This window comes from Epinephelus moara, chromosome 6, assembly GCF_006386435.1.
Source record: "Epinephelus moara isolate mb chromosome 6, YSFRI_EMoa_1.0, whole genome shotgun sequence".
Classification (NCBI taxonomy): Eukaryota; Metazoa; Chordata; class Actinopteri; order Perciformes; family Serranidae; genus Epinephelus; species Epinephelus moara.
The window spans coordinates 8,869,100-8,885,439 of record NC_065511.1 but is presented as its reverse complement, the minus strand read 5'-3'; the positions used below and the strand labels follow the sequence as shown (position 1 = coordinate 8,885,439).

Sequence of the window (16,340 nt, the reverse complement as noted above, 5' to 3'; positions counted from 1 at the left end):
AGTGGGACTATGTTTACGAGCACAAGAGTTCAGCGAGCCACCGAAGGACCGCCCTGCAGATTTACTATTGGTTCTGCAACGTAGGGAGTTTTTTTAAACTCTGAAATTGTATCCGCCCATCTAAACACAAAATCAGGGAGAAAGTCATCAGTCTTTAGTTAAGCAAAGCGTCTAAAGACTGACTTGTGAGTCTAAAGCAAAAGGTGAAATATATGAGATCATCTCGAGAGTGGTTTTATTCAGCTCTTTTTCACCTACAGGATCAGTCAATATGTTGAGCACTTTTGTCCTTACTTCTGTTGTATTTGCGATATGAAATAATTTTGTTATGACCATCCATTTTTATGAGGACAAATCAAAATGATGAAAAAACATGGTTGTGTTTTGTTCTGCCTTGGTTAGGGGTATCTGAAAAACTACAGCCATTTGGAGGAGTTGTGCCTGTGCCAACTGTGTCCCCACCACCTTTGAAATTAAAATTCCACCCCCCCTGTGATGACATCTATACTCCCTTCAACAGTATGTACAGGTTCAGCTGCCAACAAAATATAAACAAATATCTTAACAATGTGCCTACACTATTTAAATAATAAAACTTAAAAATATTTATATTTGAAACCCACCTTCAAAAAAGAAATAAACGAAGTGAAGTGAAGTAAAGTGATTCTAAATAAAAGCTCTAACTGTTAATGGGTAGAAATTAATAATGAAAATAGCATGGAGAGTTTTATCAGAGGAAAAATACAGGTCCAAATTGCAGTGGGCCTTATTGCATGTTTTTTTTTTACTGTGTTTGGGGTTGTGTTCATAATGGGTGGAGGGACAAATGAAAATAAAGTTGGTGCGAAGCGTCTATTAAAAAGGAAAGAGCTGTTGATACAAATGTGAAAATCTCTCATGGCCATTTTGCACTTTGAAGACTGATCCAGGGCTGGGGAACATATCCATATTATATCATGATGTCTCAATACAAGACTAGGTATAATCTTAAAGTTTGGAGATTGTAATATCATATGGGTTGTCTTTTCCTGGTTTTAAAAAGCTGCATCACAGTTAAACGATGTCATTTTCTGAAGTTCCGAACATGTTTTAGTTGTTCTAATACTGCCCTCACCCACTTAGTCATTACCCTAAAACATCATGGCAATATTGATGTTGAGGTATTTAGTCAAAAATATTGTGATTTTTATTTTTATTTTTTCTCCATATTGCCCAGTCGTAGACAGGCCCTAATTCAAGTTGTTAATTTCTTAACTAACACAAGGTGGCAGGCTTCAATATCAGATCAGGAAGTAAAAATAACAGCTTTGAAACACCAGTTTGGGAGGTGCCCGGGCAATATTGCTGTAAAAAACTGGAAACCTGCTCACATCTGTTAGAGCTCATTATCATATCTGAATAATGTATTTGTTTACATCCCCACCATATAGAGCAAATAACACCCAGTTAACTTGTCAGTACAGTCCAAATGAAATGCAGTTGTGTTGTCATGTGTAAAAGGGCAGGTTGTGACTAACAGAAGCACTGTATTTGGCTTTGATCATCACAGAGCTGGCTTGCAGAGCAATGTCAACCTGTCAGCGGTGTCATGGGATTGGCTTCAGGCTTTCACTTTACTGTTGTTTTGATAAACTTCTGAGTCACTCTCATCATGACTTAGGAGCTCTTTGATCTTGTTGGATACCATGAAACAAACACAGTTGCTGTGCGTTTCCTGTCAGTGTTAGACTAAACACAGTCTGCTGGTTGAAGAGGACCCCAGCTTACCTTTTTGGAGGTGTACTTCTGCTTGGTGGTGTCAGTGCCCCGCAGCTTGTGCTCTATGCGGTCTCTGTTCTCCAGCTTTTTGACCTTATAAATCCTGACCAACCAGTGCTCCGATGTGAACGCTTCCTCCAGGTGCTTCAGCTTTATGTCCTTGTTGCCAATCTCAGCGTTGCGTGTTCGGTCAAAACCTGGTGGCGTCCGGAAGTCCAGCTTCACAGAAATGAAGACAGAAGCTGTTTATATCTACATTTGTCCACGTGAAACTGTTTTGTCAGGCTCACTGTGGTAACAGTTTTTGACATACCTGCATTTCTCCAAAGCGGTAGTAAGACATTTTGTACATAAGGCAGTTGAGGAGGGTCGGGGACCCAGCTTTGTCCACTCTGAACTCTCCCTGCGGGGTAAAGTAGTCACTTTCCTGGGTTGAGAGGAAAGATGGGGGAACAGATGGAAGGGGAAATAAGTAAACTCACACACACTTTGATCCTTGATCTCATTTGATTTTGTAGCCAAACAACTTGGCACACTTGGTTACAGATCATTGATTTCCCTCAGCAGGTCCCTCCCTCAGAGAGCACATCAAACATTCATATGAATCCCACTTAGCAGGCATCCACTATCTCTGCAATAAATATTTAACAACTTCAGCACACTCACCTTCTTTTATGTTTCTACTGATAGAAGTTACCCACTAAAGTGACTGAGATACGGTGTGTGTGTGACGTCGCTCTCACCCTGATGTCTCTGGGGTGCTCCCCCTCTGCGATGCGCACCATCCACAGGAACTTGTTGATGTCATCGCCTGAGTAGCCAATCACTCCTCCGAAGATGATCAGGACATAGTCAACATCCAGTGACCTCATGATTTCATAGGCTGCAGTCTCATTGGATGACATGGCTTTGCCCACCTGTAGGAACACAGACACAGCAGTGTTACATTTCATTTCCATTCAGTGGATCTACATGAATATTATGGGACAGTCCACTGATTTTAAACACCAAGATCAGCCTGTGAAAACAACTGAGCAGTGACTTTGGAGGAGCTTTGTCAAACTTGAGAAAATAACCCTGATGATGTCATCACAATGGTGTTATCTCCATTTGGGTTTCTTAACTTGGCAGGAAAGGGTCTTGGAGCTTCACCCATATTAGTGACTAAAAGTCAGGATATCTTGCAATCTGCTGCTTCTTTGAGAGTAAGACTCTTACAGTTTAAAACACGCCAAGTGTCTACTGTCATATTTTTGACATCTCTCTTTCACTGCTGTGCGGTGCACTGTACTGACACAATGTTATATTCACTGGCTGGTGCAACACACTAAGGCAAAAAAAGGGGAAAAAAATTGAATCAACACTCTGACCTCTACACAGTAGTTGAAAGAAACTCGACTAGGAGCTGGCCAACTGTGTAACCACGGAAAATGGAGGCAAAAAAGTCCAAAGTAATAAGAAACAAACAAAAATATAAACAAAGCTGTAACAAAAACAGCTCATTGTTTATCCGTCCCACCCATAACTTAACTGTTTTGGTTCATTCTCACCGCTCTCTTAGTGTTGTTTACAGCCACAGCAGGCAGCTGTTCAGCCACCCATCAGCAGGCTTATTTCTATGCACCAACATTCACGAGGTGCTTTGCAACCATTTATGGTTGAATGTGGGCGTTTAGAGGGCGACATAAGAGGCTGATCAATGTGCACACATTTGCAGGTGGACTGTGATTTTAAATGGAACACTGCCTGCGGCTGTGTGTGCGCAAAGGTTTTATAAATCTGATTATTCTTTGACGCAGGCCAATTGTGGCGTTTGTGTGGACTTACACTTTTAGTATGGGATCCTACACACTTTTTTATAAAAGAGGCCCCAGGTGATTAGTGGGCAGTCCTGCCCCATGTTGAAGACAGGTGGAGGAGAAGGAGCGCTCTCTCCCAGACAAAGCAGCCAGTGAGTGGCTTCTTTTGCTTCTTATTTTACATACATTTCTTTTGTGAATGGAGGTCTGGTAGTCCAGTTTTTGCGACTTTGTCTGTTAGTTTAGTTTTTGCTTTGAACCAAATCCTCAGGTATGGCTCCCTCTTTAAATGTTGCTGGTAGCAAGGTTGAGCCAAATGTTTCTATTTTTGTGAGCGTAACACATCATTGGGGTTATTTTCTCAAACATAGAAAACTCATTAAGAGCCACAGAAGACAAAATGCAGCTGTTTTTACAGCCTATGTAGTGCTCCCCATGACTAGTAAACTGATCCACATGTGTAAAATTAAAGAGATTAAATGTAAACAATAGTGTTAAAGGTACAGCAGCTCTCACCAGTGCTATGTGACTGTTGTTCCACGTGTTGTTGTCGACTAGCGTGGTTCTGTTAGCCATGCCTGCTATCTGGTAGCCATAGTCCCACCAGGACATCACTCTGGCATGCTCGTCTGTGTTCTGCCTCAGCCAGTAGTAGGCCTCCCTGAAGTCGTCCAGGATGTTCCGGGAGCTGGTGGAGAAAGTAATAGATGGGTAAGGTGACAACACATGGACGGTAGATGATATATAAGTATGTGTATTTGAACATGGGCTGTATTATTTAAGTAAGTATTAAGTATTAAAATGAAACCCGTGTCATTACACCTTTAAGGGTCAGTTTACATAACTTACAAACAAGCATTCGCTCTTAACTCTAACAGTAAAATAAATGGGACACAGTCACAGCGCAACACGTCTGCTGCAGCATGCCCACAAGAGAGCGCGTCCATCATGTAATCAACTGAAGCTGCTACACTGACCATGGAAGCTGCACCTGCCCACGCGGGCACCATGCTGCCCAATTTTATTTTTACATGGCTGGTGTGCTTATTTTTTCTCTGTGCGAGGCTCCACAGACCTCCAACAGGTAAAAACGACATAGAACTGTACAATCTGTTTAAAAATGATAAAAATAGACACACCTCGTTGTACCAGAGGCAGTGTGAAGCAGCAGAGCAACCTTGTGTGTGTTTTTACATTTCACATTAAAATAAATGTAATCAAATCACTGCATCCTGTTGTTAAAATGATCCAGTTAATTACTCCAGTACCAGTAAATATAGTCTATGCTTTCAAACCAATAAGCAACTGCATTACCACTTGGCAAAACTCAATACACACACAGTGAAGCTGGCAGCAACCACACGCTGCAAAGACAGAGTCTGCCTACATGACACATCACATCCGTGCCCATGTATTTCTGCTGTAATGGTCCCTATTCATGCAGATAGTCTCTGTTTTATATACCAGGGTCTTATGATATCTGGCTCTGAGATTTCTGCCTCCGCCCTGGTACAGTGCAGATGAACAGACCCCTGATTAACAGCCTCTATTTGAGGTGACTATTATGAGCATTCCTTATTGTAAAGTTCCTCAGCTGAGTCATTAATAATAATGTCCCAATCACATTTGTTTTTTATCTTGGTCCCTTAATAGTGTCTGCTGAAGTCTGATCTGATTATACATTATACACTCATTATCTCCTAATACAACTGTACAGTGTATATTTAGGCAATCGTGGGGCTACACTTACATTTATAAAGCACTTTAAATGTATCTGACAGCAGAATAGCTCTGCCTAAAGAAAACAGAACCTGCATTACAGCTTCTGCTTGATAGTGGTTTATTATATTTAGTATATATTTCTACATGAGACCAGGAGTGCCAGTGTGGATTAGCTCTGGCAGGGAGGTTTGGAAAAGATTTAGTATATATAGTGTAGGCTGAACCAACAACAGAACTTTGGGGTTTGCTTTAAATAGCAAATTAATACAAAAAAAGATGCAGGACCATCTGTTTGGTAGGAGGAGGTGCCCACAGTACTGACATCAGTGACATATCTCCTCAGTAGAAAGCAATTCCTCTGAAAAGTGGTGACAACACCGTCGGTTGGTGGGTGAATGGGAACACAGTTTAAGTAATGATGACAGACTTCATAATGTCATTTTTCATTGCTGTGAGTGCTGCAAACACATCTCTATTAGAGGGGAGGCAGAAATCTCAGAGGAGGATACAGTATGTCAAAACCTGGCCAAAGAAAACAAACACTATCTGCATGTCTACACACCCCCAGAGGTAGGGGGCAATTGTTGGAAATGCACATGGTGTTGTATTATTCTCACCCATCATGGTTGTATGATGCCAGTACGACACTGGGGCTGGAGTAGGCGTTGCTGGTGACCCAGGTGCAGTGGACAGCGAACATCATGAGCAGCATCAACATCAGCATGGTGACTATGGACTTGATGTTGGGTCCCAGGCCCTCCTCAGCCTTCTCCTGCTCTGATACATGTTTGCGCACCTTACCGGCCTGCAGGGGACAGCACACACCAACAGGACACCATTTGTAAGTGTTGCTGAAACTCTAACAAGACAGGAGCTCTGTAAAAATGAGCTGGAAATATACTGTGCTAGAAGACTGTTAATTGTCCCCACTGAGAGAATTCTCAGACTGCTGTAGCCGTTTTATAGTGTCTCATCTAAACAATGCTTTTAAGAAGACCTGTGATAGTGTGATTGGTTGGTAAACATTACTCCCACTGCATCGACTTGTAAGGAAAGTGGCAAAATGACAAAAACATTGGACAGCAGTGTGATTTGGTTTCCCCGAGGAAGCAGAGAAAGACAAATGAGGATACAGCTCGTTTAATTACAAACACCACAACACAATGTTTTCAATTAAAAGTGCTACTCAGATGGGTACACTGAAAATGACTGAAAATGTTGTTTTTGTAATGGTCATAGTGGGATGTCATGCATTTATTATGCCTGCATGTTCTGGTGCTGGTTACATATATAAGATGTTATTGTATTCTGCTGACCGTGTGTCTACAAATATAATGCTTGGTGACTTGTGAAGTGGTTTGCTTCTTGTATTGAATATTTCTGTACCAGTGGCTACAAAATTAATTTTTGATGAGTGTAGGAAACAAAATCTGACACTTTCTCATTAATGTGACAAGAACTTTTTTATCATAGAAGACACAACTGGAATAGACACAGGAAGTGAAACATTCATGAGATGAACTGGTGTATATGAAAGCCAGGTCTGAAAAACATTATGTATTTGAGTTATAGCAGTACTTATTGGTTTTGTTTGGCCACTTTGGGGCAGCAGAAGTTGTAAATGCAACACTAGCATATTACTATGTTATTAAGTTGTTTCATTTATTAAGTCATTAGCAAACATTTATCTATTTACACAACCAGCAGACAAAGAGCAACATTATCCTTGTTTTGAAGCTGTGTTTCTGTTATGGTCTCACAAAATCCTGAGAAAAATATCTGGCTCTTTAGTTGCTAACTGCAAGTCGCTATCTTTGTCTTATTATTGTCTGGCAGACAGGCAGTGGCTTTAACACATGGATCTATCATTAGATCTGGATATTGGACCCCAAGATGGTGCCTATTCAGTCAAATGAAAATTGCCTGCCTGGCACACACGGCAAAAAAGTTTCGAGTTTCCAGGTTTACTTCCATGGCATGTGGCCCTGTGACTATGCGCAGCTTTGTTTCTCCCCCTGGCCACACCCACAACTGCCCACTTGGCTTGCAGACTTTAAATTGCGATGATGTCACAGATTTTAAAATTGCTTTTCACCAATTGAGGAAAGTTTTTCAAATATAAAACCTTAACTGGTCAAAAATTCATAAGAGGAAGAGTCATAATTGACCTTGTTTGGACTTCGTGGTGTCCTGTCAAGAGTTTAACAGACATCTTTTAAACAGTGGTGGCCAATGGGAAAAATGCATTTTGGGCTGCAGGTGATTTTTTCCACTGCAATTTATCAAGTGGCCACTGGGAAAAATTTGTAAACAAGGCTCAGCAGCATTTTTGGGGGCCTGGTTTATCAGAGCTTGTTCACTGAAATCAGCTACCTGCTACTGCTAGAGATGACGCTGATAAAAGCTGCGAGAGTGAACCACAACAGTAAAGTTGCAGGCTGTAAAACCAAAACAATAAGCTAAAAGAAGCTAAAACGCTCCATTGAGCTGAGGTGAACTGCAGCAGATGGTGATTATTTTCTGTGGGATGGTCACTACAGGCAACTCCTTTAACAGCACACACTGTCATCAGATTAATATGAAAAGACTGAATGATGTTATAATTTGGTATTAGGTGTGCAGGCTATATGATTTAATGGTGTTGTATATTGTGTATGGAATTGTACGACACATTATTAAAAAAAGAGTGGCAGGGAAATTCTCACTTTTGAAGGGAAAAAGAATCATCCTTGTTTGGGAATTAAACATATGTAATATATTAATGCTTTGTGCATTTTAGTCATGCAACAGCACTACGTTTGAAAAAACAATGAGCCATTAATTTCATAAGAAACAAAGCTAACACTAGAAAATGAAGGCATTCACTTTTGACAGTTTTTTCTACAATGATATAAATAACGATTCAGCATTGTGTCTTACACTGTACACATGAACATCAATCTACAAAGATAACAGTAAATGTACAGTGACAAATTTGGTAGTTTAACGTACATCAAACCACACGATCACATCACACACATTCTGATGTTTGCTAACCTTGTCATAGAGGTTTCCAGCATTCTTCCTGTCATCCTCGTCGCTGCTGTCCTCTGCAGGTGGGCTCTGCCTCTTCATGTCATCTCCCAGGTAGTGTTCAAAAACGCTAGAGAAGGCCACCGCCGACAGCATGCACACCACCGGAGTCAGAGTCAGCATCAAACGCACCATTACGCCAGCAAAATACACGGCGCTGATGGCATACAAGGCCACTGGTGGGAGAGAAGCAGAGAGAGGGAGAGAGAGAGAGAGAGAGAGAGAGAGAGAGAGAGAGAGAGAGATAAGGAGGTTACAGGTGACCAGGATTTAATTTTAAACTTACTTTAATTTAATGCTGTCAAGTCATTTCACAGGTGCACTGCCCCCATCTCTGCTGTCTGACCTGAAACTCATGCCTTCCTTTTCCCGTTTTTCAGCACTATGCCTCTGCTCAGGTTGGATCAAAACAGAAAATGTAACAAGCAGAAAGAAAAGTACGGCACATAATCAAACACTAACCCTGATGTGTTTGTCTCTAAGTGGAGTGTTTTTAGCTGAACTGAGATCAAAGAGTCATGATGAAATGATCAGGAAGCTACAGGTACAGAGCAAAAAAGAGATGAACACAGAATCTGACAGAGATACAGTGAAGGAGAAAAAGAAAGTAAACAAGAAGGCAGAGGGAGCAGGGAGAGGGTTAATTCAGTCAAAGGAGGGCAGCAGAAGACTGGACTTCATATTGCCAAGTAGAACCTGACCTTGATATTACTGAGCAATTTAAACCCATCATAGATTTATTATATTGGTGTATATGTGTTGCTTATAAGTAACAAGAAATTGCAGTACAGCAACGCCAAAGATATGTCTGAAAAGGCATTTTTAGTTGACGTAATGGTTGAGAGAAGCTTTTCTGTAGCTTGCCTTGAATAGACAGAACTTAACGTAGCAGAAAATGAACCATAAATATAAAGACACTAATTAGTAATGTGACAAAATCCAATCAAAAATTCATGCAATGCTCATAACAGAGGCTTGATGACACTACACAACTAAATTTAATGCTCAGTAGTTTATCCTGGTTCTGATTTAAAATACATTTAAAAAAAGTTATACACGTTTATTTTTATGTGTTATCCTTCTGATCTCAATTTACATATACACATATAATTTTATGTTTAAGTTTAAGTTTAAGTTTAGTTAAGTTTATTTACTTTATTAATCCCCCTGAGGGGAATTCAATGTTTTCACTCTTGCTTGTCAATTACACACACAGGTCAGAGTGAGGGGGCTGCCCTTGGTGAGGCGCCCCGAGCGGTTGGGGGGTTCGGTGCCTTGCTCAAGGGCACCTCGGCAGTGCCCAGGAGGTGAACTGGCACCTCTCCAGCCACTAGTCCAGGCTCCATATTTTGGTCCGGACGGGGACTCGAATAGGCGACCCTCCGGTTCCCAACCCAAGTCCCTATGGACTGAGCTACTGTGCCCTGATGTTTACTGATGTTATAGAAACTAATTCCATTTCCAGTGAAGCTTACTGTTTAAATGTAGTGTTGCTGCTCCTTGCAGCTGATACAGCGTGTATATTTCACTTTCTGATCATTTAAATCAAGTCATCACAGTACACACAGACAGAGTTACAAACAAAGCCTACAGTATGCATGACAATGTTAAAAAGATAATGAGGCAGTGGGAAGATCAGAAAGCGAACTGAGAGCGGTGGAAAGAACACAGGGGGATGTGTGACACCTGTGGAGATAAAGAGCAGAAAGAGACAAACAAACACAGAAGTGTTTTACAGACAAGTGCCCACACACCACTGCTGCAGCTCACTGCTGTGGATGCAACAGATGACAGATGCTGCTGACAAATACATTATCAAAAAATATGGTCTGCATATGCGAGAGACACTGCTCAGATACAGTAGCTGCTCCACTGCTCTCTCATCCAACATAGGAGTTATTAGACTGCACAGTGAGGTTTAAACACTCTCAGCTATGTTTGTATTTAAAGGGGAGACGTTTTTGAGAGAGTTTATGTGATACAGTACCAGTCGATCTGCACATTCTGATTTCCAGCCACTATGAGTATGTAGTATTTTTGTAACAGCTCGACTAAGTGAATTTTAAAAGAAATATGCTGTCGATATTGGAATGTACTGAGCGGGACATTTTAGAAAACAAACTCGACAGTTTGATAAGAAACAACAGCACAAACACAAGTGAGCTTGAGCTTGCAAATGACAAACGATACGAGCAGCAGCAGGAGCCTGAGAGCTGGACTCTCTACACTGTTTAAGATCATAATTTTCACACGCTCACTGAAAGAAAAAACAATTATCTAGCACATGATTCACAATAATGGTCTGTCGGTGATATTCTTAAAATGTTGTTGGGATACCAATTGTTTGACTTCAAAGCCAATGCTAAGTTAAATCTGTACTATATGCCATGCCAGGTTGTATCACATTTCCAAGTGTTACTGATACAACAGGAGAAAATAGCTCTGACAATACTAAACATAATAAAAACTCCAGATGTGTAATTGCAGCTCAACAGTGTGCAACATCACGCCAGTTAGACAGTGCAGATGGAACAGAGACCTGCTTCTTTCAGAGACCTTCAGTATAGTGCTTAAGCGCACCAGAGAACATGTGTTGATATGTACATATTGAAAAGAGCCCTTCCCAGTGCCTGTAGGCTAGTATAGTGATTACTACCAAAAAGAGCCCAAATTCAGTTGAACCACACACAGTCTCCTCACGACATGACGTCACCAGCTGCTGCGTTCAAATGGAACTTGTGACACCAAAAGGCGTGTACACAAAATTGTGAACTCTGAGCTCTCAGAAACGTATTTACAGGGTCACGTGGACTTGTGAATACAGTAAACAGGACCCCATTTGAATGCAGCAAGACGTTACCCACGTTTTTAAACACTTGAGCGCTCAAATGATCCAAAATGTGGAAACTATTTAGTTAAATTGAGGTAATGACTTATATCTCGTGAGCATGATTTAATAAACCTGGCCTTGATTTATTTATATTTTTCTCTTAATGGCCACTCCTGCCCTCTGCACAAATGTATAATGTACAGTATACCATCAAAGTATGATTTTATTTTTTTATTATTATTTTTTTTTATTTACTTTTATATACTTTATCAATCCCAAAGGGGGAAATTCAATATTTTCACCCTGTTGTCATATACATATACACACACAGGCCCGAAATACACATACACACATGCACAAACAGGACCTATACATGCATTAAAGTGATTTCCAGTGTTATGTCAGCTCTATACTGGTTACACTGGTAATTAAATTTGACGGAATTTGATCATTAATAGGACAAAAACCCAAACTTGTCACAGATAGAGAGGATGATATTCATCAACAGTGTTTTGAAGGTTACTTTAAAACCATAGTAGGTTCCAGATTACTAGCTAACAAATGTTTCAAAGTGGGCAATAAAGTGGAGAACTATCCAGAAATAGACTCTGCTAAAAAACAGAACATTCCTGCACAGTGAAAAGATGGAAAGCAACATAATGAACGTTATATTCTTTATATAAACTTTTGATTAAACAGAATATATTCAGATGTAAGCTCTTTGTAATCACCACCATTTTGATGAGTACCTGTAATTCAATTTTAATTACTTTTTTCAGTGAATGTAAGTGATTACAATTTCTTTTTTGTAATCTATTTATGTGTAACTAGTTACTCCCCAACGCTGCTCATCAACTTAGTGCCAAAGTTTCACTTGAGGGACAGAAGTCATAAAACTGGTGAAAGCTTGTTTCTTGTTATTGTGGGCACTTTATTGACAGCAATGGTACTCTAAAGCTCATTGTCTCCGTCTAAACCACAACAGCACTCCAACTAATGCTGCCTTGTTTATTAATCTTTCAATACTGGATGATAGATTGTATCTAAAGTACAACTGACAAGTTCTACAACTTTGTCAATAACCGTGTTCTAAATTTGTTGTTATTATTCCATGCAACGGCTCTTACCGAAGACACGTTCATCATTGATGTTCTTAATGCAGAACCAGAGGCCTGCTGGGAAGGTGCAGACGAGGATGTGGAGGTCAAAGAAGAAGGACACCCAGGTGGTGGGCTGGTGCTCAGATACTGATGCTATAATGGGAATGTGGATCTTAGCATATCTGTGGAGAACATTAAAGACATAAAGAAGTCAGACACTGCAAATTAAGTATGGTTAGGCAAAGAAGGAGGTCTTTATAATGACACTATCAAACTGTAAATGTATCATTAGTGCCAAATGACCCTGTTCTTTCTTATAAAAGGCATAATAGTTCATTGTATTCCCTTTAATTTCCACTTGACTCACTCTAAATGAACCATTCTCATTGATAGTAAAGCTGTGATATTTCATTCAGCATGGAGGAAAATCAAGTATGGCTGATGTCAGTTATAATGACCTCATTACTTTTACTGCACTGCAGCAAAACTTAATTTCCTTTAAAAATATACTCGTGTGCACAGTAGGCGTGTGCGCCAACACACAAACATATGTGGACATACACTCAGAGTTTTAGGGTTTTACAGCTGATGCTGCAGTCTGGCAGTTCTCTGTAAGCCCAGATCTGGGAAGGGAGAAAGGGAGCATTATCTGTTTAAGATTTTATGATGGGGCTGAGTGACGGCTGACTGTGGAACTGCCAAAATGCTTTTATGGTCAAACAGTGAGTGTTTAGTGCTCTTGGGATACTTGGCGTGCATTCGATGTGTCTGTTTGATCTGGCTAAAACATGAGAATGTGATTGAAAAATTAAAGGGGAAAATAAACTGAATTTGTTGAAACAGTGACACTTTCACTCTGGCACATGAAAAAAAAAAGTCATCATCCTGAGTATGTGTTTATTAAACAACGTTTGGACTAAATCAAAAGTTGGACTTCATAGTAAATCAATAAGTAGACAAGGTGGAATGAATCTTAATCGCCCCATTGTCTCCTACAGTTTAACAGACTTAAATGTGCCACTGTACATAATTATTATCAGCACTGCTGTAAAGTCCGTAATCCACTGCAAACATACAACACATCTATTGTGACGACTTACCCAGTATCCCAGAGGGAGTAGAAGCGCCCACTCCATGGAGCAATGTACCCTGAAGGTTAAACACACACACAAACCATATGGACTCAGTCAGTATATACTTAAAGTGCATTAAAACAAACACGTCTAACCAGCAGCCCACACAGACACACCTGTGAACACACACTACAGTTGACAGTCAGTGGTCTGTGTACTCTGTCACGCATCAGTGGATCGCTTGATTGGTTTGTAACATTCCTCCTGCATGTATTGATCATGTAATTGTCTCTAATGTGTGTGTGTTGCTGTGCTGCAGACATGATGAGCTGTAATGAGCTCTCTCTGGCCGCCTGGCCGCTCAGCTCACCAGTGCAATGATAAATGAGAACACAGAGAGCAATCACCACTAGTTAGATAGTCAGCAGGTGGTCCTAACACACACAGACTATAGGTGTGTGATATCAGTGGATGGCTGACTCCAACTATAACCAGCTATTGCTTTACATGCAGCATTTAATGGCTGTTGGGCCTTAGATAAGGGTTTTAATTTACTGCGACCACACTCATGTGTAAAAACTCCAGTGTTTCCTCTTTCACCGTACAGGCCTGATGGGCTAACGGGACCCACCGCCAGGACAAAAAAATATTTTTACCACTCTGTGGTGAACGTCACGCTAATATGCTGATGGATCCAGTAATTTTGTGTTTTTTGCTGAGCTAGACCAGAGAATGTTCAATTAAAACAACCTAGTAATGCTGTTATTCCCTCATTGCTCTCTGTGAAGCTTGCTGGAAGCGATGTATACATGAAGTGAGCACTGCACTGGACTCTGTTTTTTTTTTTTTTTTTTTAAAGAGGCTTTTAAATGCTACATTGCTTGTCAACAAGCCATCATATGGTAAATTAGGAGGCAGTTTGGCCGTGTGTGCTCTGATTAATTTGGCATGCAGTTAACAAACCAGTCATAATTTAGTTTTAATGAAAACTGAACTCTTGGCATTTGCTCCTGGTGTTCCTCACCACTGTTTTGGAAGAAGAAAATAAATGGAGTAACAGACGAATCAGCTTTAAAAGTGACACATTTTCTTTCTAAATAAGTGCTGTTTGGTGGTTCTACTTTAAGCCCATGAGAGGAGCGGTTCATGTGAACTTCATTAAGTAACTGATAGTTATTTGGAAAAGTAACTGATAATTATTTAGAGGGTGGGTCCAACTGAGTGTTTTTCAAATGGAAGCTCCCACTCAGCCATTAGCAAAAAGCAGTGATGCAGGTCACCGTGGTGATGCCCTCCCCTCCCTCACCCCCCAACACACTCTGTTTCTGACAGTGTGAGCACAAAGAGTGAGGAAAGTGTTAGCTTAGAAGATTTGAGCTTGGGGGTGGAAGATGCTGTTATTATTCTAATTCAACCTTTTTTGACTAGGTGAAGACACACTGAGATTAAATATAATGTAATGCTGCTGGAGTAACGGTACACAGAGGCTAAACAGTATACTGCTGTGGATGCCACATTAGTTTGGTCTTGAAGGTCACATAATAATACAAACTAAACGATCAGAGGAGAGGCAGCAGTAGACTAGCAACCCGTCATGCTCTCATGGTAAAATTACTTATTCTGTCAGAGGAGTCTGGTGGCTGTGGCCGGGGGAAGCAGCAAAATGTATTTTAGTCAACTAATGATGGGACCACCTTAAAACAAAATCAATATTGGTTCAAGAGTACTCTATATTTAAATTATTTTACGGCTTTATCTTGCCGTCACACAGCCCTTTCGAATGGGGTACTGAAGCTGTTACATCACCATCTTCAAAGGCACCAGGCTCTATTGACAGAAACAGTAATCTGACCTCACAGCACATGGGAGTTGCTGGTCTACCGCTGCTTTGCAGCTACAGGATGATATAAAAAAACCTTAAAAAAAAGAAATAAATAAACAATAAATAAACAACTAAGTTGCTCTTTAAAGAAACTTTAAAGATTTGGTGTGGTGGTAGGTGGTAGAAGGAGCCTCCCCAGCCCATTCACCAGGTCAGAGCAGTCAACCGAGGGGAGGACTGAAGGTACCGTGTAAATTAAATAACTGCTCCAAATTCTTTTAGGACTTTACTCCTGGGAAATATGTAAAACGATGCATAATTGGGCACCCCGAGCTGTTGTTTATATTTAAATGGGACCCAGCCACTCAATGTAGAATCAATCAATCTGACAAAAAGCACAGTGAAAATTGTGAAGCTTTTCCAGAGTAAAAGATGTTGTGTACACAGCTTTGTTTTTCTCCTTTGACACCAAACTGAAATGCAAATTCATATTAGCTGTTACATTTGCATGGCAAATTCTCCAAATTCTCTAAAACCCAAGGGACTAGTCAGCTTAACTGTAGCCTGTCTGCACAGTAATGATGTGGTATGCATGTCCAGCTTTGTATTAAAACCACTAGGCATGTGACTGAATAATCTCGCCACAGAACAATGAACAAAAATGTGGTAGCTTCATTTTTCAGTTTCCATAAGCTATTTTTCCTAGTGCAGAAAGTGGATGTGAGACTGATTCAGACGACCTTCCCTCTGAAAGCCAATGTGAACAAACCTGTGTAAGTCAGATAGATGACAGAGAGGAAAACCACTCCAGCAGCCAGAGAGACTCCCAGGAAGAACAGAGTCTGGAACTCCTGCCGGGTCAGTCTGTCCTTCAGGTACTGCAGGAAGGCGTAGACCTGAAGCAGCACAAACACACCTACAGAGATAGAGCACAAACAAAACTGAATTAAAAATGTGACATATTCTCATTGCAGTAAATAAATTTAAACTTTGTTTCTACTGTAACTCTGTCATTAAAGCATATTTAAAACCCCCTTTTCAGCATGCTTTTTATGTAATTTAAATATGAACCAATCATTTTCATAAAGAAATGAGCATTTAACAACACTTAAAGGCATCACATCCACTTTACCTACTCTTTACTGGAGTGTTTCAGTACTGCGC

The 16,340-nt window shown here is 40.4% G+C and overlaps 1 protein-coding gene across 1 annotated transcript in view; it reads right to left on the bottom strand.

The window, feature by feature from the left end:
- LOC126392352 (dolichyl-diphosphooligosaccharide--protein glycosyltransferase subunit STT3B-like) overlaps positions 1–16,340 on the bottom strand; it is a 71,275-nt gene that overhangs the window by 3,270 nt on the left and 51,665 nt on the right. Inside the window, exons 7-15 of the mRNA XM_050047710.1 lie at positions 15,946–16,092; positions 13,382–13,430; positions 12,309–12,463; positions 8,316–8,527; positions 5,897–6,084; positions 4,074–4,245; positions 2,502–2,675; positions 2,072–2,185; positions 1,768–1,977 (exon numbers count right to left, since the gene is read on the bottom strand). Of these exons, the coding sequence (XP_049903667.1) occupies positions 1,768–1,977; positions 2,072–2,185; positions 2,502–2,675; positions 4,074–4,245; positions 5,897–6,084; positions 8,316–8,527; positions 12,309–12,463; positions 13,382–13,430; positions 15,946–16,092 (1,421 nt within the window). The remainder of the gene's footprint in view (positions 1–1,767; positions 1,978–2,071; positions 2,186–2,501; positions 2,676–4,073; positions 4,246–5,896; positions 6,085–8,315; positions 8,528–12,308; positions 12,464–13,381; positions 13,431–15,945; positions 16,093–16,340) is intronic.